The following is a 26,659-nucleotide window of genomic DNA, read 5'->3' as shown; positions in this document are numbered from 1 at the left end:
TTGTGATTATCACCTGGGAACTAAAGCTCTGACTTTGCACTTCTACTTTTTGGTCTCTTGATGATGTGAAGTGACGTCAAATATTCTTTGGGAGTCACATTTGCCTCTCCATATGTCCTCCGATTATCTCCCTCCTCTACCTGCATTGTAATTTCTCCTGTTTTGTAATGTCAGTTGTGGCCTGAAGGCACCTTCCTGCCTCACGCAGTCCGCAACAGACTGACAGGCATCTTTGTGCCAACTTAACAATAGAAAAGTCCTGCAACAAAAGAAAGACCTTGAGGCAGCGTTTCTCTGGCTCTTTATAGCAGCTACAGACGGATGATGGAGTGACAGCGCTTTTCTTTTCTTCTGCAGCTTTATCTCTCATGCACACTTCCCCCTGCATATCTGAGTGCCTCAAACTGCCAGAGATATCAAGAGGAGGAAAATGAGTGAATTAAAAACGAACGAATCATCAAAAAAACATTTTTCTTAATTGTGTGAAAAAATGCTGACGCGCTACTGTATCTGCAGCGTACAGGAATTGCAAGTGGGCGTTAAGGAGACAGAAGTTGGCATTGACTTTTCTCCGGTGTTGGTTTTGCTGGATGAAAACAGAGGATTATTTCACTTCATCGTGAAGCTCCTTGTGTGTTCTCTCTGAGCGAGAAAGGCAAAGAATGAAAAGGAATGAGGACGCTGTGAATTGCAGCACAACTCCGGCCTGTAATGCCAATACACTGTAGATCAGCTCTACCAGAGACTAAGCTGTTGATGTTTTTTTAAATCAGTACACACAAAATACTCCACTTAATCTTGCCTATCGAGATGCACTCTTTATGGCGGCCGAGAGGTTTGAGAAACAGGCTTGTGAAAAGAAAATCATCAGTTTGAATCCCTGCTGCACAATTAATCGCAATTATTATTGAAATCGCAGAAGCTGCAATTTTTTGATAAAGGTAAAATGTGAGACAAACCAGCGTTATAATGAAGTACTGTAGAGCTGCAGAGACGCCCCGGCCTACAATTCTTGTTCTCCAGATGTAAGAAAACATGTTTGTTTGGTACAGACTCCAACAAATGTCACATCATCATGATTTTATTAGTTTTTGCAGTGAAAATGAAAATTGTGATCATTCACACTAATCCTGAATCATATCGCAATCGTAATATCTATCAAAATAATCGCAATATGATTTTTTTTTACCATAATGTGCAGCCCTAGTGAATTTATAATTTGCTAACAGTGAGATGAATGAAAGTAAAGGCATGTGGAGCTGAAAGAGAGCAAAATAAATCTAAACAAAGCTCAAAGGAAATTATTCTGGAAATGCAGTAGAACATGAAACTCTTGTGGTTTTAATCACCAGTACAAAAAATGACTGCGCTAAAAATATCAGGTTTTTAGTAAAAAGTCAAAAGGTACACGCCTGTGGGCACAAAAACTGAAACAGAATCTCAGCTTTTCAGAAAGAAACATCCAATCTCAGAGTTTAAATTCTGCTGTGTGCTCCACTAACAGCGAGCTGAAGCTAAAGATTACGCATTGTATCATTCAATTAATGTTGAGGAACACTGAGTACATCATTAAAAGAAAACTTTCAAATTTCAATTTACAGGGGGGAAAATACTTCTAGAAACAGCTGCACTTTTCACTTCACAACTCCATGTCTCCTGAACAACCATCTCCTCTTCTGTTTCTGTTTTCCAGGACCTTCTCCACAGCTGGACGTTGGTGTGAGCCGGCAGAGAGCGAGGACAGCCTGATGAGAGTCTAAAGCTGCAGTAGAGTCGAGGTGACAGACATGAGGAACCTGGACCAGTATGGACGAATTCACCTGGAGAGTCTGGGTGAGTCTGGACAGACGCTTCATCCGTCACACTGATGCTTGTATCCACGTTTAGAGCTGGTACAGAATGTATGTAGTTTGTAATCCACATCACAACAACAATCGACTCCACAGGTGTAAATGAAGCAGACAGTGAACCATTTTTATGAAGTTTTAGCTTTGATTTCCTTTCTATTCTTTATAATTTCCTCAATTGTTGTTGCTGCAGTGTTGTTGTGACTTCAAAATTCAGATTCAACAAGATTTTTTTGTAAATCTGAAGCAGAAGTTTGACTGTTCGAAACAGACGCAGCACCTTCAAATTCAGCGTTCTGTTCTGTATCTTGCTGACTTTTGAGCCTCAGTTACTCCAAACCTCCATGAGCTTGATGAATCAGAGGTCTGGTTCCATGAGACAAAAATCTACCAACTACAACGAAGAGCCACATTCAAGAAAACAAAGGGAACAGCTTGAATTCACAGACTTACAATGAGCGCAGAAATAGAATAAAAGTTTCATAAACCAACAGAATTACAAACAAGTTAATGGTGAGATGTCGCTGCAAGATAACTGATAAAAAGTGTCTCTGTATAGTTTTGAGTTTTGGCAGTTTAATGGATGCCGTTGTCCTGTTTGTTTCTCATGCCTTCCAGTCTGTGCAGGAATGTCCAGTCTGGTGTTGGTTCTACTGGGACTGCTGGGCTCGGTCCACGGCTGTCCTGGTGTCTGCACCTGCTATGGTAACACCACTGACTGCTCCGCTGTCGGCCTTCTCTCTCTGACGCCCATCCTGGTACTGGTGGACCAGGACTCTCTGATCCTCCGCCTACCCCAGAACAACCTCTCCTCCCTGGGCACGACTGAATTGTCGAACCTCAGCAGCCTGGAGCTCCTGGATCTTTCCCAGAACCACTTTTCCACCCTACAGCCTGGAGCTTTTTCTGGCCTGAGCAGCCTGCGCTGGCTCAATATCTCTGCTAACTACCTCGGGGTGCGCCTGGCAACGGCTGACCCCAACAGCAGCACAGAGGTCCAGCAGGGCTTGAATGGAAGTCAAGGGAGCGTTGGCCTGAGCAAGGAGGCTTTCAAGGGGCTGTGGCGGCTGCGAGGGCTCGACCTGTCCTCCAATGGCCTCCTGTGGCTGCCCAAGGGCCTGCTGGATCCGCTTCCGAGACTCGCCTGGCTGTCCTTGGCCAGCAACCGGCTGGTGGCCCTTGACAGAGTCACCTTCGAGCCCCTGGTGGGGCTACAGCAGCTCCAGCTGGCGGGAAATCCCTGGGAGTGCGACTGCAAGCTGAGAGACTTCAAGCACTGGATGGAGTGGTTGATTTACAGGGGTGAGCAGGGCTGTTAGCAGGCCTCTCCAAATCTCAAATACTCTTAAGATGATAGTTTTGGCAGTCGGCTTACAGTGCTTTAAGACCGTACCGGAACAAATCACTTTGTATTTTGAGTCTGTACTTCAAAAGCTGTCTAATCGAAGCAATTAATCTCCGCTTTGTAGGATGGATGTATGCTGAGCAAAGACATCTAAGAATATAATGACCTCGATCTCTCTAAATCCTCCCCTGTCTCTCCCGGTATCTTTCTTCCTCCTCTCCTCTACTTCACCTTTTCCCTCCCCCTCTCTTTTTTTGTTTCCTCTCTCCGTCTGTTTTATAGATGGGCAGGTAGATGCATTGCAGTGCAGTCTCCCTGGGGATTTGAAGGGCAGGGATATCCGCAGCGTGCCAGCAGAGATGTTCAGCTACTGCCTGCAGAGTCCGACCAAAGAGGGCGCATCAGGTTATGCCACCCGGCCTCCCTGCCCGCCTGGCCGGGTCAGCAGCAACGAGGAATGTGTTCGCCAGCGGTACCGGCCCGTCAGTGTCCGCCGAGCACACGGCACGCAAATAGTTGCGGGTGTGATTTGTGGCACAGTGTGTGTCATGATGGTGGTCGCAGCAACTTACGGCTGCGTCTACGCCTCGCTGATGGCGCGGTACCAGAGGGAGATGAAGAACCGTGGCCAGCCCCTGATGGCTGAGTCCGGAGCCGAGACAGACCTGGAGGACGGGCAAATGTCATCTCCGAACTCGCCAAAGGAGACGCTGCCCAAAGAGGCCTGCAGCATCGTGCATGGGTATCGAATCAGCAGCTTCTGACCCACTGCTTTTTACTGATTTCAGATCCTTCCGGGCCGCTCTGACTGCTTCTGCTCTCATCATTGATGACACAGCGTCTGCAGAGAGAAACCCTGCAGCTCTGTGATTGTGCTGAAAATCTCTGGGCGGGCACTGATTGTACAGCTAATGGACCGGACTAGATTCAGTGAAACTGGAATGCTGCAGCACTTCTTTTAATGTATGGATGCTCTGTGAATTGTTGTTCCCCGCGCTGCATCTCTCAGCCAGCTTTTAAATTCCTCTGAAGCTGCTGTTTGGCACTTCTGCACCTCGACTTCCCTTCATCTGTGTTTTTGATTCTTCTTTAGAAATATGAAACTACCTTTTTGTTCAAGCTGTCTGTCTTTGTATGTGAGCCCAACAAGCACAAGCTCCAAAACTACAAAAGTACAAATGTCTGTGAATCTGTGAAATGTGACATTTCTCCTGTTGTTTGTTGCACAAATGCTCCTTATACTTCTTGATCAGTTGTGTATTTTATTTATTTGTGTTATCTTTAACGCCCCCACTTTGAGAAATTATTCTTTGTACCTCTGTTACGTGGATGGCCTGTTGAATTCCCTCCAAAAACCAGACACTTTAAACCATGTTAAGAGCTCTACTGCTGTCAGAGAAGTGTTGTTTTAAGCCTAATCACCGAGTTACAATGCATTCAAACAATACTAGAGCTGTACTGCCACCTAGAGAAAAAAGCTTTGAGCTACAACTACTTTCAGTCCAGCACAAACAAACTCTCAAGCTCTATGACAAACAGGTAAAACAACAATTATTCCCACCATAGCAAAGTTTGAGATACTGACTGAAAATGTGTGAGGGTATCACCCCACATATACTGCAAATGCCATGTGTTTTGATTTATTTAGTCCATATTTTCTGTGATATGCACATGAAACATTGTCTCAAATTCAACTCAAGGACTGTTAATCATGCTGAAGATAATAAAATCTATTTATCTAAACAGTTTATATTTTCTTCTTGACAGCCACAGAACAAGACGGCTCAGTTCACATGACGACTCAAAGTGAACCACACTCTCAAGATGAAATGAAAGAAAATTCAAGGATTCGGCATTGACATGTTCTGTTGACATGTTCTGCGATTAAGACAAACAACATGATCATGTTTATCTCCACATCACGTCAAGTCAAGAAATCCTGCTGAAATCCTCTCAGGAATACTGATGAAATTCATCAACTCTCTGAACTTAGACATTTGAATCTATGGACTTATCAAACAAACAAAGCAATAAAAATAAAAAAAACCTTTCAAGGCCATTCATTCATTTTCTCAAACACTTAAGACCTTGTTTTATTCTATTCCTCTCATATCCACAAAAATCTTTAACGACTTGCCAGAGCTGTGAAACTCCACCATCACAGTAACATCACAGTCTCTGCGCAGTTAGGGATTAGTATCAACACTAATAGTAGCAAACTAGATGCTTTGTGTCGGGATGTTTGAATCCCTTTGAAATTGTCTATTTACTGAGAATCCCTGACTCCTGACACTGTGGATTCCTCAACTATTTAATACAAAAAAAGATGGAAGAAAGGTAACATCTTACTGCAGGTTCTACGACAGGCTTGCAAACATTTTCTTATCTCTTTAAGTCAAGCATTACAATATCCAAAATGTAACCTGGTCACGCATCCTGGACAACTCCAGATTCATGCTTGAATTTTCTTATTTTATGTCAATGAAAAGCCATAAACGTGTGGAAAGTGGAAATATTTAGTCAGTCTCAGGTTGCAGCTGGTAGTCCCTTTTCTCTAGTCAGCTGTTGCTTTGACAAATGTTACTCTCTTGTTTTGGTTCTCATGTTATTTAAATTTCCAGCTCCATAGTCACATTTTAAAAGACTCCACAGCTTGAATGTTGAGTGTTTTGAATCAGAGCTGCAGCAGTGCGACTCACCTCCAGCCATGGCCGTCTTTCCTTCAGATGACACCGTCACTGCTGTCGTCGCTATGATGTATTTCACTCCTGTTGAGAGAAGATTTACCTCAGGATTAGCTGATTGGGGACATATCTAATGATAGTGATAATCTACTTTTTTGTAGTAGAAATAAATGTTAAGCGCTGAAGAGACGGACCTTTGTCGTTGACGGGGTAGTAGTAGAAGCTTCCAGGAGTGTTTTCCACGGCCAGGCGGTACCACAGGGGGAAGTGATCGATGGTGTACAGGTTGTCTTTATCAGCCGGAGTCAGAAACTTTCTGTCGAGTGGAAGTTCAACTTCAGACAACATTTTACTTTGAAACCTGGCACAGAAATTAACTTTGACTATGTTTTTGTTTCCTTGAGTTTCTTTTTGTTGAGTCTCTGTCTGTAAACTCCTCAGAGACAAACTGTGTGCTGAACAAAGTGAACTGGACACACAAACTGTGAACGCTGTCTGGTTTGAGTCTTACTTTGCCACTCTGGTCTCCACTCCTGCGTATCTCATGATCCTCATCAGGCCGGCACGAGTACCGAGGAAGGCCGTCTCAACCCCTGGCTCCACCCTGCACACACACACACACACACACACACACACACACACACACACACAGAAACACAAGACAGAGGATGGAAGTTAATTATCTGTTTAACAGCTTGTTTTGTCTCTCCTGCAGTGAACTACAAGTTCAGACAAACCAAACGTCACAGCAGCTGATTTCACTCATCTCGTCCTCCTTTTTAACGGCAGTTCGCAGTGAAATCAGCTACAGCCGTGTTTGTGAGGAGTAAAAAAAACTGCAGAACGACGGCTCATAACACCACAAACGTGAATAGGATTTTGTTGCGGTGGTCGAAGCAGGAAAACGCAACAGCAGTGAGTTTTTGCAGAAACTGTCACTGTCAAAAGTTTTATTATTCCCTTTATCTTTGATAGAAAGCTATTTCAGGTTCCAAGTGTTTGCAGCAAGATGTTTTTATTTATTCATGTATTTTTGGGTGAACTGACCCTTTAATGCTTCACATTATCAGGTGTAAAATGTAAATGTGCTGAATATCTCAGGTCTCACCTGTCGTTGAGCATCAGGGCGTTCCAGTAGGCTTCTAGCGGAGCCGTTACCACGGCGTCAAACAGAGTCTGCTGCAGCAGCACCTCGTCGCCTAGGCAACAGACAGGCCCGGTCAAACAAAGGTGACTTTTAAATTAAGGTCAAATAAACAAACAAATCACTCTGAACAAGAACTTCTTAAATGTTAAGATTCTCATATTGACCCTTTCATCAAAGTATTATAATTCATTAAAACGGACTTATAATTTGTATAAATATAAAATGGAGCTAATAGAAATATATGGGAGAGACACTTCATGGGTTTATTATTTTAGTGTCAGAAACCTACACTTGAGGTCGGGTTCCTTGCCCAGCAGGTAGCGGATGGCGGCTTGAAGCTGAGTGTATTTTCGGTGGCTGGGGTCGATGTCCGTCTCACAGTACGTCCTGAGGAAACGAGGTTTATTAAACCGGGATAAACAGCGACACAGAAACCTGCCTACATGCTGCTGGGAGTTTAATACGTTTTCAATTGATTCTAGATAGAGTTTAGGGGAAAAAACACATTATTTGATTTCTGAAAAGATTTTAGGGAAGGGAAAGACTTAAATCGTACAAATCCTGACTTACTTTTAAATACACATCTCTAATCTTATGTCATTCCATTACTTGGACTCCCATTACACATAAATGATTAAAGTAGACTAATTAACCTTCTGCTATTCCTGCTCTCACTACTGACCCCTCCCACTCACCTTGTAATGTACGGTACAATAATACAACATTATTTGTCATTTGGTGATCGGTTTGACTCATTCGTCTGTGTCTTCTGCACATATAACCTGATTAAAGGTTGAATTGCTGCGTTCTGATGAAATCTACTGTTTTAAATATCAGTTCATGTTTACATACCACTCAGTAGCGATGCTGAGGTCTGGGGAGGTGAGATCATGCAGGCCTGCGGAGGAAGGTACAAACACACAGATTTACTTCCGTGCACTTCAGTTTAAGAAGCTGTCGTGTGGTCGTGTGTATGAGGCTGTATTTTTCTAGAGGATTCAGCACCCCGTCTACACATTCTGGGATTGAGTGTGTTGATTCATTGACTAAGTCGCATTTTTCTAACCAACTGCAGCATCAGATACAGCAGTTATTACGGGAAATCGTACCTTCCTCCACAGACACATTTCCCATAATCATCAGCTTTCCGTGACCCCTCGTCAGCACCATGCCGAAGCTGCAGAGACACATGGAAGAGGTGAGACAGGGAAACCTCTCAACACTGACTGGACATTTAATAATAAACAGTTTAAAATGCTGCCCTCTAGTGGTCAAATCACACAGATACAACTGAAGAAAAACACCACAGTTTAGAGACGGTGTCCTTTTGGTCAAATTCACTGCGGAGGGATGACAACAGAGACCGGCCAATACTGGATTTATGAGGTTGACATCTGTGATACAAAAAACTGATACAAACGATATATTGGCTAATATTTTTTTTTTTTTAAATAAACACATAATATAAACACACTTTTTTGATAAGGATCCCTTAATTTCAAATGTTTTTAAATGAGCCAAAGATGCACTGAGTGGAACATTTAAATCCAATTAAATCTTTATCAACTATAAACAATATTAGGGAAATTTTTTGCAACGAAAGTCAAGTTGCATGTTATTTTATTGACATTATCAACATGAACCGCATGTTTCCTTCAACCTTTACCTAAGTTACTGTTCTGCAATTAAAAGATGTAAGTTAAACTTGCAGAGTTTGTTTTCCTGCTACACTTAGGGTGAACATGAGAGAAAAATCCATTTATACTTACTAATACTTATTTTTCTCTTCGTCAATCTGTCCATCTTGTACTTTACATGTTGTTTTGCTGTTTGAATACGTCGTGCTAACCTGCATCTTCAATTCTACTTTACTTTGAACGACGAGCCGCTCGCATTTGACTCTCTAGTGCAGCAGTAGATACTCTTTTATCAGGACAGAAAACCTCAGTATCATGTTGTAGATTTGTATGAGCCAAGAAAGAAACCCTGTATGAGACAATACAACTTCAACCTCTAACACCAGAATTATTTTTGGAACAATGCGTAAAACACATCAACAGCAGGAAGGAAAGGCAATTAACTATAGCATATGCTAACATCTTAATATGGAGAAACTAGTGACTGATGTACCAGGGACACATGATGGATCTTTTGACGGATGCCTCACAGGACAGTTTAACAAAGACTTACTCAATTACCTTAAATGATCAGGCACAGATGGAATAAAACATCAGTTTAGCGTCTTCAAAAGACCCTGTAAAGTTGTTTAAAAGGCTTGAAGAGAAAACAACTGATTTACCTGAAAGGTGTCTCATCGATGTTTGTGTAGAAGTAGTCATTGACGAGGTACAGAGGTCGTTTCTGTTGGAGGAGAAGGGAACCACGTTATGATCTGTGTTATCAGTCACTGTCGCTGTCGAACATTTTAACTGTTCAGTCACAAACCAACCGGCTGGATCCCCATCACAGCTAATCCAGCATCCAGGCTGTGAGCAGAGCTGGAGCAGCTTGTTGTGTCTGTACATCCATCCAGTCTCGTCAGGTAGATTCCATAAGTTTACTGCGACTCATAAAAGTCTCATCTTTAGCTCTGGTCTCCACTACAGAACACTGACATGACTCACCTGTGTTAGCCTGAACTGTCAGCTAGCCAATTAGCCCACAGTTTTATCTAACAGATACTGATGGTAAAGATATGCCAATGCTAATGCTGGCCTCTGGTAGCTACTTCAGCTGGTGTGATGCATGTGACAGTGAGGGTTAGCTAAACAGTTGTTATGGTTAGCTGACAGCTAAAATCAGCTGTGTTCAGACAAACTGACATTTTAAAAGCACAACCGGCTGTTCTCAATAACTGTTGCCAGTCAGATGAAGACCAATCAGGGAGCGTTCTTCTTCGTGGAATTAAGCACAAAGCATTACTGCCAACTACTGAGCTGGAGGGAAACTACAGGTTAGTCCTAATTCCATACAATATACTATAAAGTCAACATTATGTACACACTTGTGACAGTACTTAATAGTAGTATACAATGAATTACTGTCAGTAAATCCTAAAAAGTTTGATTGTGCACTGACAAACATAACACTAAACTGTGATGGTGGAAACACTACTGTCAATTTCAAGTATTAAAATGTCTCAAAAAGCTAGTGACACTTCTTTCCTAGACTTTATGACTTATTTTAAAGTTTTCTGAGCTGTGAGAAGCAGTTTAGTTTCTGTTAAGTTCATCAACACCACACTAAAAATCCTGTGATTTTATTCTGAATGCTGGTATTGAACTATTTGCCATACTACACTGTGTCAGCAATGGCAGCTGTCACTGCTCATGCTAACAACTCAGTGCTACTTCTGCAGTTTATTTCAAACAAACCAGAAACTTTAATTACATCACTTGTTGTGTGGTAAAGGCAGTATGATGCAGACACCACTTAAAGAGACACACCTGACTGACATCTCCAGGATAGATCGCATCATCCCTACATTTTGTTATAGAAACAAAACTTTTACTTGTATGAAAATGATTTGGGGTGTTGTATTAAGATACTGTGATTAAAACTATGTGAATTGATTGACTCCTCACCCCTTTATCCACTGACGCTCTGATGCTCAGGCTGCTGCTGCCAGTCTCTCCCTTCACCATGGCTGTTCTCAGCTGGAGGTGCGAGGCAAGAACAAGTTTAATACAAAGTCAAATTCGTTTTTGCTTCCTCTTATGCCGGGTTCAGACTACATGAGACTTTTGTCTGTTAAGATGGTCACTGTGTCAGATTAAGCGATTATAGAGTCATAAATTCTTGCTGTGACTCGGCCGAGAGACATGACCCCGCCCAATCATAGCTTGCTGTCTTTCACGACCATAGACTGTATAAAACATGGACGTAGTGTCCGTGACGTCACCCGTAGGTTTCTGAAGAACCATTATGAAGCTCAAAGTGGGCGGCTCCCAGCGGCTCCGGCCGACGCCATCTTGGCAGTCCCAGACTCCGGCTAATCAAAAAATGAGCCAAGAGGTGGAGCTGAGGCGGGCCGAAGGAAGCCGGTTGCGGAACCACCTAGCGGCAATCCACCTGATAGGACACCCACCTGTCACTCAAAGCGGCCACGTCCTTAATTATGTGTAACTTTAAGCCTTAATATAATTTAAACCGGTGAGTTATTAAAAAAAATCACCCCCTCACAGTTGTCATGAACGGGGAAATTAGCTACAGAGACCAAAACCGTTTTTCGTTCCAGGCTGTAAACATGTTTATTTCTGCTGTGAAGTTGGACATTTTCACACGGGGCTCTGTGGGGACTGACTCGCTTTTGGAGGCCGCCTCAAGTGGCCATTTAATGAACTGCAGTTTTTGGCACTTCCTGTTGGCTTCATTTTTCAGCTCCGGAGGTTGCCGCTTGGTCACAACCGTCATGATGTCATCAGGAAGGAGGTTATATATATGTGTGTATGTATCTATGGAAGGAGGTGCTAGGGACCGACTTCCGGAAACAAGAATGTAAACAAACAATGGCGTCTGAAGTGGTGTGTATGATACTGGCTGTTCGGAAAAAGCCTAAAAAACAAAAAAGACGACTGTGACCTTTCCTCTGTTTCACAGCACCAGCAACATCCTTACTCTTTCGCTTCGCCGTGTTTACAGTTGTAGAGTGCTGCTTTTGGTGAACGTCACAGAACACGCCCGCCTTTCTGTCGGGACGTCGTGAGGCGTCCCAGATGCCGGCGTCGGTTGTTGTCGACTATGATGCACTACATGGGATAAAACCATCAATTGTCGCATCAGACGCCCGTTTTTGTTCCCGACGCCCTACGTCTGTCGGGTCGGGCTATTGTCAGGCTGATATCGTGTAGTCTGAGCCCGGCATTAGACTATAAATTACAGATAGATAGATTACAATATGTGAAGGGTGTCATTCCAACATGCTGTTCATCCACCATCCAAATTTCGCTAGTTGAGTGTGTGTGTGTGTGTGTGTGTGTGTGTGTGTAGTTGCCTTCTCCTCTGTATCCTCCCACTCCACCTCAGACAGATCCACACTGTTGTAGTTCGGCTTTGGCTTCAGTTTCTTTCCATCTTTATACTGTAGGATAGAGGACACACTGTTACTGTGTGTGTCAGTAGTGAAATACTGTATAACTGTCCTTTTAAATACTTAATACCTTTTCCCCTTAATGGACCCTTCAGGACATCTGCTACACCGTCAGAGCACATCTCTATTCTGAGATCTAGTAAATCAGAGCTCCTGCGGCTCTTGAGCTAAATATGTCTTCTGCAGTAATGAAACAGAACTCACCAGAGGTCGAAGGTCAGGATGAGCCAGGATGTAACCGTTGTTGGTGATGAGGAAGGCGTAGCCGTGAGCTCCCAGCTGTGGAGGAAGAAGAAGAAACACGTGAAAGGAAGCTCAAGGAATGTTGGCATTTAAGCTTTTATTTTGAAATCTGTTGTCTGATGTCTTATTGTGGATAAAAACCGCAAAATTAGTAGAAATGATTCAAACATTTCCAAGAACAACTTTCCTACACATCTTAAACAGGCCTGAGCTCACCATGTATCTGGGTGCCAGCTTCATCACCTCCATCAGTGGGATGTCGGAGCCGACCACACCCAGCAGGATCCCATGGGACAGCTGGAGAGACAGGCAGCAGGGTCACTAATACTACTTAATTATATAGAGTTTAGACACCTGAAGAAATCTCCCCTCTGACACTATTAGATCTCATCGATCTGCGATGTTTAATACAACAACAATTTTGTGATGTGAAGTATTTCAAATGTTAAATTACATTTAAACTGCATTTAAAATACAATTAAATCACTTTTTGTCTGTTTCCTGCTCCCGTGGAAGTACAAAGTGGCGTTTTTAGCTTGTACTCCTGATGTCCTATCAGTAAATTAGTCTATCTGCTACCTATTTGTTCTGGAGCCGTGGTACTGTGTGGAAGCATTTAGATGAAATATAGATTGCAAAATCTTGGATGAAGGCTGTTTGCTGACTTTCTGTCTGCAATCAATTTGGTTTCCTGCAAACATTAATTAACATGTTAACGTTTAGCTAAACGTTTAGCTCATGTTAGCTTGTTAAAATATGTACAATTTGCATGCTAAAGTTTAGCATGTTTTCCGTGTGAGGCTCACAGAAACGGAGGCATTAGTTTTGGAGGTCATGAAGTGTTGGACAAACTTCGACCTGCTGCTGGCACTAGAGGAAAAGTCGGGATCACCACTAGGAATCATCCTATTTAATGGCAATAAAATCTAATATTTGTTGAGATATTTCACTCTGGACCAAAGAAAGACAAAACCAACATCATAAGAATCAACTTCTCTCCACTTAAAAAAAAAAAAATGGCAGAACTTTTGGGTTTACAGTTAATGTGACTCATCGTACTTCATTCTTAGATAAATGTGCAGAGTTGACACCGACCGTTTCCCTTTTCTTGCTGAAGACCGGCATGGCCACTGAAGTCATCAGCAGCAGACTCTGAGCTTTGGTGGTGAAGAGCTGGGACGCAGCAAAACATTCAACACACACTGTGGTCATTTTTAAAACACACACTTTCAAACACAAATGAGGAAAAGATTTTTAAAGATAAGACGGACATTTAAAATGGCGGCGCATAGCATTACTTCTCTACCCGGCTATCAGTGATGTGCCAGGAGAACTATTTCTTTGAATTTTATTTACAAAGCATATTCTTTTCTATCTATACACTAATATAATATGTTTATTATGACACTGTATGCAACTAGTGCAGCTCTGAGGTTGATCTCCAGGTGGCGCTGTAGGACTGCTGCAGTTCTGTGTAAATTTAAAGACACCCTGGTGGTAAAAGTACTACAGTCACTACAATCTAAACCTGTGGTTCTCAACATGAGGGGCAGGCAACTCCAGGAGGTCATGAAATAACTTAGAAGACATTAATATATATGTTAACGTATCTCGAAATTGCATTTTTGAAAAGTCTGACACTGCTCTCTTCCTGGAAAGTGTGGGAGCACATAAAGCCAATAAAATGTGAACAGAGAGTTTGGGGCAACTAAGTCAACAAAACCTGTAGGTCTTCTGTACTTATTTGAACTTGTGTTAACTTTCAAAACTTAAACAATGAGCTGGGAGAGGATCTTTTGATTTAAGGGTGCTGTCGTCACGCAGCAGGAGTAACACTGGAGTCTCTCTGCTGCCAAAGGCTCAAACATACATTTTCCTAAGAAGTAATTAAAGTATTAAAACCATATTCAAAGAGAGTCTGGAGCCAAACAGATTGAGAACCGTCCTGTTCTACATGTAAACTCCTGCAGGAATGAAGATGAAGAACTAACTGTTTATCTATAACTACTTCTTCTTCTTCTTTACCTCCTTGGTGTTGGGAAGCTGCCGGAGCGATGGAGGGAAAGGCCCAGAGGATCATGGGAGAATGAGCCGAAACACAAGGAGGAAGCAGACAGACAGATGAAGGTGAAGTGACGATGATGATGATAATGAAGATGATTGTACAGTATGTCGATTTAAAGGAGTAGTTCGCTTTTAAATCAACATGAAAATGTAGAAAAAGGTTTTATTACTTCATATCTGATACAATTAGGGAAGATGCTTAAATGCTTATGTGAATCCCTAGTATAAACAATGAACTGCTCCTTTAAGCTCTCTGATTGGCCGGCTCGGCTCACCACAGTGTCCATGTAGGCTTCCGTCCAAATGATGTCATGGTCGTGGTTGATGACCATTGGTCGGCTGAGCACGTGCAGGTACTCCATGACGTTCTCCTGCACGTCGGCCAGCGTGGAGATGTGGGTGTAGTAACCTGAGAAAACACACAGACACACACAGTATATGACTGCATGTATGCAAAGAAACACAGGTGAACACACACACACACACACACACACTGACCGCTGACCTTTGTTGTTGCAGGCGATCCACTTGGTGTTTTGAGCGAAGGTCATCTCTCTGCCGATCAGGTAGGTGAAGACTCGCACCTGAACAGAGAAACACACCTGTTTACACCCGGCTGTGTGTGTTGTGGCAGGATTTGGTGCTTCCAGCTATGGTTGAATGTTTTCTCGTGGTATTAAATTACTTACTTTCTAAACTTATCATGTTTTTGGATTAGAAAATGGTGCGTATTCTTATTTTTGTTGTGTTACATCCCCCCACAGGTGGAGGTGTATCTGATGAAATGTGTTCAAATGTGCTGTGTTGGTCCTCGGGCTCTGTGGGTCTCAGCTCTAGCTCCTCCTCCTCCTCCCTTGTGCTATTGGCTGGTCAATCTGGGGAGCCAATCATGGTCCGTCTGGGGGTATATAAAGGCTGAGGAGCTGCACTTCAAGGCCTCTTACACCCAGAGTGTTTGTGTATTGTGAGCTATTTTGTCAGGACTTGGTTCACAGCTCCTTTGTATGTTGTCGGATTAATGTCAGAAAGGAAGTGATTTCGCTGTTAGATCAGATAATCAATTAGTTAAGGAAGTTTTTTGTATCTTAACGTCTACCTTTAACTCCTTCCCAGCTGCTATTCTTGTTACATTCCCTTTTCTCCTGTTTTTCTTTGTGTTGATAGGGAGTTGAGGGTTGTAACTTTTTGGGTAGTTTTAGTATTGTGATTTTATTTCTACTCAGGGCTGGTTGGTTTGTTATTTTGGCCAGGTTCTCCCTGATGCTACATCTATATCTATATCTTTTCTATATCTGGCAATAAAAGATTGAAATACTGAACAAACTGACTCCAGGTATTCTTCATCTACTTTTATGTTACTCTCCTCTCCTCTCCCCTTTGTAACAGCTGTCAGTCTTTAAAGTCACTATGTGTAGATTGTTTCTGTAATTATGGCATCTTTTTTTAATTTGAGTATATTTTTTTGATGATCACCAGACGTACACTGTTATAATTAAAGCTTTTAACCAATAACCATGAGCTCCTGACCTTCCTCCAGATTCTGCCTCATTGACCCGTTTCTTGAGGTAACAAGTTGAGCTTCAATAGCAGTCATAGAACAAACTATTCCTGATGATGTATGTCCATCTTTTTTTATTGCTGTTCTGAAGTTTTTTTTAATGTATTCAGGGGCATGAAAGAAGAACCCGTCACATGTGCAGTAGGCATTTTTGGTGAGGGGTTCGTCCAGCTGTTTGGGTTGTTTAAGGTACAGGAGTTTTGTTCCAGGACATTTACTTTCAAAGTTTTTCTGCACTTCTGCCTTACTGACATTATTCCAACTGAATTTTGCCATTTAAGCATGAAATTAACTGGATCAGTAATAACTGCACTTTGTGATAACACACAGTAGTAGGTCTTCAGTAAATGTGCACACAAACATACAGGCATGCTCATGCTAAAAATGCACAGTTCCAGCAGTTCATTTCATTGGTGAAGGGGAGTGTATTTTGCCAGGAAATCCCAGTTAATCTGGGGGGTCTCCTTTTCTGGGCCTCAGCCCTGGTTCTCACCCTGCGATCAGGCCAGTTGAACTCCTCAAAGACAGACTCAAAGTCCTCCATGGCTCCGTCTGTGATCAGCATGATGGCCTGGTTACACATGCTGCCCTGACCGTTCACCCTCGCCTGCACACAAACACACAACAACTGCAAAAGACTCCAGTCCACTTCATTCAAAACACAATATAAGAACCAGCTATACTCTTGCAGCGAATACAGTGTCTGCATCACATTCAGTTCAGGACTTGAGTCCTGCAGCCTTGAGTTTTTCTGATTTATTCTTAGAGTTAGTGTCAAGGCTGGATTACCAGCCAGGCAAAGCGGGGACAGTCCTAGAGCCACAGAAACCCAGGTTCACTGTCTGTCAGCTGGTTTTAGTAACTGCAAATATGTTACAAATATTCTATGGTGTACTGTCCACATATATACACCACACATCGTCTCAAGTTAAACGCTCTGTAAACTGCTGAGTCAACAGCAACAGTGGTAACAAATTAAGTTCGTATTTTACAAAAGTAATCACACAGAGCTTTAAAGTCGTATTTTGTTTGTTTAATAGTTTAGTTTCATTTTGTGCCGTCAGTCTTTTTGCTCCTGTGATCATTAAGAGACACAAACCTCATTGAGGATTTTGAAGGATTCCTTCATAGCGTTCTTGATCTTCGCTTCTCCTTTAACATGCAGGTCCTCCACCAGCAGCTTAAAGTGCTGAGAGAGAGAGATTTCCTACATCAACAGATTGTATTGTAATGACATGAAGATGGTTGTATTTGTCCAGGTTTTAAGGTATTTGGCCTCCCACACACAATGGAGGTGAATGGAATTTATATTGTGGTTCAAAAAGTACTGAAAAATATCATTTGTAAAATTCAACAGCAGTGTGTCTTTCCAGAAACAATGTCCTGGTTACTCTGGACAATCACAGACGTCACTGTGACAGTTTTTCTTCAATAGAAAGTAGTCCCAGTGGGTGAACAGGCCCTGTTAACCCTAAAACCAAGTCTTTCCTTTAAAGAAGTTAGGACTAGACAGGACAAAATGTCTTCACTTTCCAAAAACATGCTCTCACTCTAAAGGTCTCGAACTCATGTCGGTCCTCACAAAGATAAAAGTAGCTTAAGGTCGACTTGTGCCAAGAAGGAGGCCAAGAGGTTGATCTGACAGTGACGTTGAGGGTATTCCTCTGTGTGTGTGTGTGTGTGTGTGTGTGTGTGTGTTGGCTGCCACGTCAGCTCTTTAAGCCTCCATGAAGCACATAATGGTCTTACCTCTCTGTTGTCCAAGTCGGCCTGGACCAGAGTTCCTCTGAAGCACGGCTCCACGTACCGAACATAGTCAGTGTACTGCACACAGGAGGAGACAGGTTCATTAGCAACTAGCAGTCGCTGGTTCAAATCCCTGGACCAGTAACAGCACCTGAGCCTTCATACTGCCAGTCACAAGCAGGACCAGAACCTCTCAGTGCATGTAATGTAGTGGTAGAATGTAACTAAGTACATTTACTCAAGTACTGTACTTGAGGTACTAATTTGAGGTACTTGTACGTTACTATTTCCAACTTCGACTCCGCTACATCTCAGAGGGAAATATTGTGCTTTTTGCTTCACTACATTAATCTGAGGGCTTTAGTTACTTTACAGATTAAGATTTTTGCACACAAAACATACAAAGAGCTTTTAAAATATGTTCATTAACTAAATTAAACTACCCAACAGTTTATTCAAGTACAGCTGAAATGATTAGTCGATTAATTAAGCAGTCGATTCACAGAAAATGAATTGCCAACTGTCATTTTTCGTGTAAAATCACTTCCTGGCTGCAGCTTCTCAGATGTGCAGATTTTCTGCTTTTCCTCTGAACGACTGTAATAACTGTAATGTTTGTTAATAACGTCGAGCTTTGGACTGTCGGTCGGACACAACGTCACGGTGAAGGCGTCACTTTGGGCTCTGGGTCGACGTTTCTCATGGTTTTCACAAGTTTCACAAGCCGAACAATCGATCGATCGATCAATGGATGGACGGAGAAAAGAATCAGCAGATGGATCCAGAATGAAAAGCATCATCAGCTGCAGTCCGATACAAACCGGTTCAACATGAGCTCCAGCTCCACCAGCTGCAGCAGCAACATCCTGCTTTACATTAATGCACGAGGAATAATAACCTGATGATAGAATATATAACAGCACAGCAGCCACAGGGACGCTGCACTGCTTTAATACTTTAAGCACTTTTTCCTGATCACACTCAGACTTTTACTTTCAATGCAGAACTTTTACTTAAACAGAGTATTTTAACAGTGTGGTGTTAGTACTTGGATCTGAATACACGTATGCGACACTGCGTTTGGCCGTTGAAATACGTGTGTGTGTGTTTTTCTCACAGCGATGACGTTGACGAAGTCGTTCTCTCCCAGTGTGTCCAGGATGGTGTTGATGGTGTGTTTGGCGATGGTCATCTTCAGCCCCTTCATGCTGCCGCTGATGTCCACCATGATGATGATGTCCTTCGGAGACGTGGCTGCCTGGATGTACCTGAACACAGGACGACGGAAGACACTCACTGATTATTTATTGCATTTATTAAGCAAAGCGAATGCCGAGACAGACTTCCCTCTCACTATGGGATTCCACAATGGCCAACATCAAACACATAAGCCATTATGAAATGAATAAATACAGTCAAATATTTAAAATGTCCCTTTTCATTCCAGTGGTGCTGTCACCAGTCCTCGCCTCCCTCACCTCAACCAATCACACGCTGCTCAGCAACTGTCCCTAACATAAATAATGCCACTATGAAATAAAAACTGGCTTTTAAAAAACTGGTGCACAAGAAAGTTTGAACTTCTGCACACTGTCTCCGCTATTGACCTTCGTCAGGCATCAAACTGTCAACATGAAACATATTTATACTAAAGTAACAAACAACTGAGACAACTACATCATCAATAATAGATTCAAAACATTATTATTTTGCGTTTTTTTATGTCTCCTTCGCCCCTTTATACCAGCTGTGCATCAAACAGAGCTTCATTTCAAATTAATATTGATATAAAATAAAGAACTCCAATGAAACTATGAAAATAACAATTATTTAAAAAATAAAGATCATTTATTTGTGTTTTATTTTACAATTAATTGGTTCATATTTATTGTATTTATTAATTCATATCGCTATTGACTAAAAACACTAAACATCTCTGACAAAAACAAACCATTATGAAGTGTTATTTCAAATATTATGAACTTTAACCAAATCCTGAAATGGAAAATGTATCACATTACAAACAGTCGTACATACAGGAGTGTTTATGAATGTGTCTGATATTAACAGCTCATAATAGATTATTTAAAGAAGCAATCCTTAATTTTGTGTGATCATATTACATTTGAACTACATCCACTGACATAAGTGAGTTCAATCAGCATTTTGTTTGTTTCTAAACGGATCAGATTTGACAGTATATGCCCGTTACTCGACATTATTGATATAAACAAGTAAAAACGTGTCACCCTGAGTTGCGGTTTTCTCCCAGCAGACGCATGCTGCAGCTTTCGCAGCTCAGCTGCAGTAATGCAGCGTGACGAGGCGTTCGGGGACATATGCAGCTCTCTGGTATTATTTAGAAATGCATGAACAGTCACATATGGTGCCATGTGGGCCGCAGTGACCCGGCTAAGGAGCAGCTTATCGTCTTTTCCAGAGGATCAGGACTCTGGCTGGCCGCTGCTCAGCCGACACACAACCAGCAGCACGAGCGCCTCGGACTGACTGAAGCTCAGCGTTACACAGGGATTTTCTCCTTTTTTTATTGTACTCATTTCTCTTGTTATGTGGTAAATAGACAGAGGGTGGACAAAATACCAGAAACACTTAACAACATCAGTTTAGGGAGGTTTTTAATGTCCGAGGTGTTGACTCAACTTGATGGTCATTTTTGAGGTTGTAGTTTGTAATTTGTGGTATAAATATCATGTCAAGTGTCTTTCAGTCGGTGTTTGTGCGGGTTTACTTACTTTAATCACTGTTCCTCTTTGCAAATGCAGTTTTCCTGCAATTTTAGAGACTTTTCTTCTTCCCACGCTATGAAAGTGTGGCCCTTTACACTTATACTACTGCCATACTTATACTATACTTCCTGGTCCTGTACATACATATTCTACTGCACTGGCTCCACCTGTTTATTTACCTGGTTACACCTGTTTACATCTGAGTATATATATTTATTTTACTACCTGTTTATAAGGTGTTTATCCATCTCGTATGTGTGTGTGTGTGTGTATATATATATATATATTTTTTTTTTTATGTGCATACCTGTCTACAACCTGTTCTTGTTATGTATATAAATTAACTACATTACTGCACAACCTGTTTACATTACAGTTTATACATTTTACTCGTACTGTACCTGTCTACCACAGTATTATATTATATTTTATTCCTATATTTTAGCTGCTGCACTATTTTATGTCTTAGATTCTAAATATATTTTATTTACGTGACTTTTTTTATACATATCTTCACTGTAATTGTTGTTGACAATAAAGAACTTGAACTTTGTGACTGATATATTTTCAGGCAGACGCATCTTTTGTACCAAAAAGATTTGTCTATTTTAACATGCTGAGTATCAACAAACAGAGAATGGCAAGTTGTAGTTGTCTTCTGTAAAACCTATAAATAGACAAATTCACAGCATCATCTAGTTGCTTCCAGCCTCTTCTGTTACTGGACTTTATGTCCCTGTTTCCAGCTCTGCTGGCGAGCTGACACCTTTATCAACACACTAAACTTAGCAACCCATCTGTCTGCGTGTTTACAGCAGACCAGATAAGTACTGAATATAATTTACATATGTGAACAAACCTAGTTCAATGAGTTCCTTCAAACACGACGTCAAAGCTGACACCTCCACCAGCTTCATATAATTCCAGCAGAGCACGTCACTGGTTGTTTAAAAAAGTGTCCTCTTGCGTGAATAATGAAAGTTTTCTCTCAGAGGTAAAGGAAACGTGAAAAACACTACCAGTCTCTACAGCCATGCTAGCAGCTCTGTGAGGTTGTACTTTATGCTAACGTCGGCATGCTAACATGCTCACAATGACAACATGCTGATGATTAGCTGGTATAATGTTCAGAATGCGTGTTAGCATGCTAACATTTGCCAATTAGCAGTAAACACAAAGTAGAGCTGAGGTTGATGGGAATGTTATTAGTTCAGCCCCCCCCCAGCCGACAGCTGACTTGACTTTTGCGGGTATTTGGTCATGAACCAAAGTATTAACAAATTGAAATTTTGACCTGATGATGGAACTAGATGAAAAGTCAGAGGATCACCAAAGTCAGGGGATTACCTATTAAATCATGTATTCAATTTCATGATAATCCATCCAATAACTGTTGAGATATTTCCGTCCGTGTGTGCAAAGTGCTGGATTGATCGACTGCATTGTCATTTTACTGTTTACATAGGAGAGCTTGTTGGTGGACTGAACTCACCAGTTTCTGTTCCTGCAGTCAAAAGCCGCCACACCGTTGGAGTCTGGAGTCCATTTAATACCTGAGGGAGACACACGGAGTCAGTTCACAGCACCTTTACCTTTCTGATACTGATAATAGTATTGCCCACAGTTAACCTGGAAACATTTCAACAGATTATGTAGACTATAAATTAGAAATATACCGTGGATCCACGAATAGTGCTATTAAGGGGAGTTTCATTTTGTTCTTTCTCACGATATATCCGACGATAGAACGATGTCATTACCGCTTTATGCAAATACGGTTTAAAACTATATGATTGGCTGTATGAAAACAAGTTCTCATCCACATACACTGAGAACTAACAGTGTTCGGATTGGTTAATGCAAAGACAGGGGGCGCCATCATTAAAAACCAAACAAATGTACATTTCTCTCTTTTGGTTTCAAATGTTTTCTCAGAGGAGAGCAGAGTAGATTTGCTGCTGTAGCAGGAAAAAATCACGCATTTCAGTCGGACAAAAATCAGCTAACTCAAGAGATGAATCTGAAACTCACCGGGGTAGATTCTGAAGAAACCGGTGGAGCTGCCGAAGTACTGCCAGGTGAGCGTCGGATCCTTCTGGAAGTTACTGATGAAGACGTCGTTTAACGCCTCAGAGTTGTAGATGGCATTGAGGATGTTGGGATCTGCACACAGAGGGCAGAAACATCCCGAGTCAGACCCGAGGGCAAAGCTAAACCTCACAGGCGCTGCTGTGTACTGAAGAAACGGTCCCAGAAGGAACCTGTTCACAGACATAAAGGACGACCTCTGACCTTTGTTGTAGACGTTGGTGGGAATCTGGATGTCGCTCAGCTGCGTGTTCACCAGCAGTTTGTTGAAGTGTTCGTTCTCCTCCAGGGGAAACTCGCCGCCCAGCTCCACGTTGTTCCCGTCCTCGTCCACCGTGTTGATCAGCATGGAGTTGTAGTAATCAAACTGAGAGGAGACAGGAAGAGGTTTGACTTGTAGAGAAACGTTAGAGAAAGGCTTGAGTTCTCACAATAAACCACCTTAAATAACCTGAAGACATTACAACAAGGTGCCTCTCCAAAATTAAATGTTCAGAATTTTCAAATATAATTAATTTGGCTTTCATTCACATTTAGATTAGAGGCACCTTTCACTTGAATATATTCACTTAATATTCAGCTGTTAAAAAGTATTTTTATTTATATTTTGCTGAGTTGATTTTACTCTGAAAGTTTGACTAGAATTGTTAAAACTGGAAAATCTAAAAATGAAAGTTACTTGTTTTTTTACATTTGGAGAGATTTTTCAATTTGAGGATTGTTCAGTTTGTATTTTGACAAATGGAGACTTGTTGCTGTTTCATTGCAATTTAAAAAAAGACCTTTTGAGTGATTATCAATGGAAAGGTACTTCAGTTTTACTGTATTCTGTAAAAAAAAGTGTTATTTCGCCTAAAATCCTTATTATGTACTATACTTTACTTTATTTATAATATTTTTATTCTCATATCAAGTTTAAAACTTATAACAGTTTGATGTATTTTCATGATCCAGAATAGACACTAAATTCTTGACATTTCATATTAATAATCATGTGAAATATGTTATTTAAGTGCTGAATGCAGGCAATTTGCTAATTAGCTCCATTTAGCAGAACATACAGCTTACAGCTACGAGCTGCATATTGAGTCTCATCCTACAAACATCGACTGGACTTCTGGTCGCGGTTCAGAGAATCTGGGTTTGTGTGTGGATGAGCTGAGAGTGCTGACTCGCCAAAAGGAGGATTTACGGCATCAGACTACAAGTTCCATTGATTTCTTGTTTCACATACAACCGATAATATTAAAAAGTTAACTTTTCCTGCATAGCCTAACACTGCAATAAATAACCAAACTGGCTGATTTTCTCACACACGCAACATGCTGTCATAAACAGAAGAGCTCATAGTCAATATTATCTATTATTATTATGTATAAGTGAGGTTGTTTAGCGAGAGACAGAACTGGTCTGAATAAATGAGTAAAGTCTACACTACTGTATACTTTACTGCTGCTTGAATACTCTCTCATAACTGTGCTGTACTTTAACAGGACCTTCATGGCCTCCTGTGTTTTTATTTTCTTCGCTGCAGTGTCGACCCAGTTTCCTCACAGGATCAGGGAAGTTTGACCTAATCTAAATTCAGGTGTCAGCTGAAGCTCTAACGCTTCAATCTGCTGCAGAGTCTGCTGCAGACTGGCCTGCAGTTACCTCTGATCCACACACAGTTAGCATGCTAACGTTAGCATTCAGCTGAGCCAAAGTACACCTGAGCATGACAAATTACAGCTTAGACCAATTAAACGTTTGATGGATTATCTACTTTTTGCAGGTTTCATTTCTCTGCAGGTTTCTTCAGGTTTCAGTGTGGAGTAAAAGAAATAAAAACTAAGGCCTGCCTGAACAGCTGTCCTTTAAAAATCAGCTGGTTAGTTATCAGGACAAAACAAGCGCACCAACCGATAATGAAGCGTTGAATTCATGGTACAGGTCAGCATCCTCTGCAGACTCCGCTAACCTCTGAGGCGAGAAACAGACAAGAAGAATGACTTTAAGAGTTGTACGGAGTGCAATGGGGAATAAAAACAACTTGTACCAAGCGAAGGATAATCTGCCTGTGTGGACTGTTAACATCCTGTAATGCAGTGGTTCCCAACCTTTTTGGATTGTGACCCCGTGAAATTAAGTAATCATCATCATCATCATCATCACAGGTTACGTAAGACCAAGAGCTGTGAGCAACCAAAGCAGTTAAACCCTTAAAACCCTCTCAGATTGTTTCATTTGAATCATTTTTAGAGCCAGTATTTCACAAAAAAAAGAAATTAGAGAGAGAGGAACAATCACACTCTGACAGAATGACGCTCCACCGATTCTACACATCAGTCACTTAGTTATGGTTGTATAATGTCTTCTGTGTCTCTGGAGGAGAAAACAACCCTGATGATGTCACAGTGATGTCATCAGGGTTATCAGATTGGGCTTGGAGACTATACATTTATACCAGAAAGTCTGTTTCACAGACTGGACGCGTGGAGTTTCAAAGAGGAAGAAGAAAGAAAAGAAGAGTCTGATCCATACTGGGAGCTAAAAGTCAGGAAAGTTTGGCATCTGCTCCGTTTTTAATCTGGCAAGTCCCCCAACTTCATGGATGTGAAGCACTTTAATGGATTTAATATTAGCAGCTGATATACTGCTCTGGTCTATGCAGCATCCCATCCTGTACACCACATTTGGACTGAAGAAGCCTCTTTGTCCTCACCTTCACCGACTTCATCTTGCTTCCCAACATTCGCTCGATTTCATCAGAGTATTCCTTCACCAAGTCGTCTCCGTTCACCTCCACGATCTTAACGATGGACTCGACATCTTTCAGTTTCTGAAAAGGAAAACAAAAACAGATTTTGAACAGCTAGCTTCAAGGCTACATAAACACGTTTGTATTCGCATGCTAAACTTCGGGAACTACTGTTTCTCTGTTGTTCGTGTTCTTAAACCAAATAATCTGGTGGTGCCAAATCCACGAACAAAGAGTTTGACGAGAACTGTTCTTTATCCACCAACAGCAGACAGACCAAAAGTAGATTTGCTTTCAAAATGTCACTAAGACAAAAAATGATCCATCTCACATACAAGGTACTTTAGTTTTTGCTGTTTTGTTTTTTATTTTCTTCTGGTTGCTGTGTATTTGTGACCATTTTGCTGCTATTGTTTATTGTTTCATATGTAGAGTTAAATCATTTATTTTCTGATCTTTATATTTGGCTTGTTTTGCCTTCTCATGTTTTATTGACACTGTGGGATTTTAAATTGTTAACGTGTGGAGCCCGGGAAGACCAGCAACTGCTTTGTGGAAGCCGATAAACCGACGCATATAAAGAATAATGATCTTTAATAAACACGGACAAACTCACGGTTTGTGTCATCATTATTAAACTGAGTAAATGGGTCTCAGAAAATGATTTGCCAACGAGTTATGAAGCAAAATCTCTTGTTTATAGCATCTTTATCAATCCAGGCGGTAATCTTGATTTGATCTGCTTCACATCAGGATGTTTCCACACAGTAATCGAAACAGGTGAAACTGATTTAATGCTGTTGGCAGGTTGGTTTGTTTTGAACAGATCATTCAGACTGAGAGACTCACTCTCAGATTAAATCAACTGCTGTGATGTGGAGATGCGTGTGGTTGGTTGTTTTTTTTTTACAGCGAGGCTCTCTGAGGTAATCAGGTCACTTTCTCTGGATCAAGGAGCTCGAGGTGGATCAGCCAGCTGAGAGCGAGGAGGGACAGCCCAGTCGGGTTATTTACACTCTGAATCACTCGATTAAGTCATTCACTAATTCCAATTAGTCCAAGCAACCCACGAACTGAGGCGAATACGTGAGCACATGTAGTGTTACCTCAGCGGATGTCTCCTGTCTGATCTGCATCCATTCACACAGAAAACTCAACACCCGGGACTTTACGTTGGACTGATGCAGGTTTTTCCCGGCTGATAAATCTGCTATTTTTGGATTGAAGCTGCTGACGGCTGATATTTGTAGAAGAAATACTTTTTTTTTTTTTTTTTTTCAAATGAAACGTTCTGCAGAAACAAACTAATTACATGGCTCCTGTACATGTAGGCTCACACAGACGAGGAGCACGTTCAGCCA

The 26,659-nt window shown here is 41.5% G+C and overlaps 2 protein-coding genes and 1 long non-coding RNA gene across 12 annotated transcripts in view; 2 read left to right on the top strand and 1 right to left on the bottom strand.

Moving 5' to 3' along the window:
- LOC122875593 (voltage-dependent calcium channel subunit alpha-2/delta-4-like) overlaps positions 1-26,659 on the bottom strand; it is a 161,337-nt gene that overhangs the window by 62,278 nt on the left and 72,400 nt on the right. For 3 of the 6 annotated variants that reach the window (XM_044194945.1, XM_044194944.1, XM_044194942.1), the window contains exons 3-27: positions 25,263-25,379; positions 24,461-24,520; positions 22,763-22,925; positions 22,502-22,633; positions 21,963-22,023; positions 18,841-18,991; positions 17,727-17,801; positions 17,077-17,166; positions 16,471-16,584; positions 14,925-15,003; positions 14,695-14,828; positions 14,381-14,398; positions 13,451-13,528; positions 12,572-12,652; positions 12,317-12,391; positions 12,017-12,103; positions 10,608-10,679; positions 9,323-9,384; positions 8,133-8,200; positions 7,876-7,921; positions 7,313-7,410; positions 6,985-7,075; positions 6,388-6,480; positions 6,071-6,192; positions 5,892-5,960 (exon numbers count right to left, since the gene is read on the bottom strand). In XM_044194945.1, coding sequence (XP_044050880.1) covers positions 5,892-5,960; positions 6,071-6,192; positions 6,388-6,480; positions 6,985-7,075; positions 7,313-7,410; positions 7,876-7,921; positions 8,133-8,200; positions 9,323-9,384; positions 10,608-10,679; positions 12,017-12,103; positions 12,317-12,391; positions 12,572-12,652; positions 13,451-13,528; positions 14,381-14,398; positions 14,695-14,828; positions 14,925-15,003; positions 16,471-16,584; positions 17,077-17,166; positions 17,727-17,801; positions 18,841-18,991; positions 21,963-22,023; positions 22,502-22,633; positions 22,763-22,925; positions 24,461-24,520; positions 25,263-25,379 — 2,236 coding nt within the window. Of the gene's footprint in view, positions 1-1,184; positions 1,890-5,891; positions 5,961-6,070; positions 6,193-6,387; positions 6,481-6,984; positions 7,076-7,312; positions 7,411-7,875; positions 7,922-8,132; positions 8,201-9,322; positions 9,385-10,607; positions 10,680-12,016; positions 12,104-12,316; positions 12,392-12,571; positions 12,653-13,450; positions 13,529-14,380; positions 14,399-14,694; positions 14,829-14,924; positions 15,004-16,470; positions 16,585-17,076; positions 17,167-17,726; positions 17,802-18,840; positions 18,992-21,962; positions 22,024-22,501; positions 22,634-22,762; positions 22,926-24,460; positions 24,521-25,262; positions 25,380-26,659 lie in introns of those variants that run through there. The other 3 variants (XM_044194947.1, XM_044194943.1, XM_044194946.1) reach the window with 2 other exon arrangements.
- LOC122875600 (leucine-rich repeat and transmembrane domain-containing protein 2-like) lies at positions 1,702-4,935 on the top strand. The gene is made up of 3 exons (XM_044194955.1): positions 1,702-1,833; positions 2,466-3,149; positions 3,475-4,935. Exons 1-3 carry the CDS (start codon positions 1,788-1,790, stop codon positions 3,954-3,956), a joined length of 1,212 nt encoding a protein of 403 aa, XP_044050890.1. The 5' UTR covers positions 1,702-1,787; the 3' UTR covers positions 3,957-4,935.
- LOC122875603 lies at positions 6,690-16,008 on the top strand. Of its 5 annotated transcripts, none has more exons than XR_006377844.1 (6): positions 6,690-6,791; positions 6,978-7,106; positions 14,399-14,482; positions 14,711-14,814; positions 14,939-14,985; positions 15,184-16,008. It is a non-coding gene; the product is annotated as an uncharacterized LOC122875603 (long non-coding RNA). The 5 variants fall into 5 exon arrangements; XR_006377847.1 differs by having other exon boundaries at positions 14,700-14,814; XR_006377848.1 differs by having other exon boundaries at positions 14,669-14,814.

The sequence above is a fragment of the Siniperca chuatsi genome, linkage group LG4, assembly GCF_020085105.1.
Source record: "Siniperca chuatsi isolate FFG_IHB_CAS linkage group LG4, ASM2008510v1, whole genome shotgun sequence".
Lineage (NCBI taxonomy): Eukaryota > Metazoa > Chordata > Actinopteri > Centrarchiformes > Sinipercidae > Siniperca > Siniperca chuatsi.
The sequence above is the reverse complement of the archived record's forward strand: the minus strand, read 5'-3'. Positions and strand labels throughout refer to the sequence as shown.

Bases quoted from the DNA above. Each gene is read 5' to 3' on its own strand.
- LOC122875600 (XM_044194955.1), top strand. From the start codon at position 1,788: ATGAGGAACCTGGACCAGTATGGACGAATTCACCTGGAGAGTCTGG. The intron at 1,834-2,465 runs GTGAGTCTGGAC...CATGCCTTCCAG, and splicing joins AATTCACCTGGAGAGTCTGG to TCTGTGCAGGAATGTCCAGT. The intron at 3,150-3,474 runs GTGAGCAGGGCT...TCTGTTTTATAG, and splicing joins GGAGTGGTTGATTTACAGGG to ATGGGCAGGTAGATGCATTG.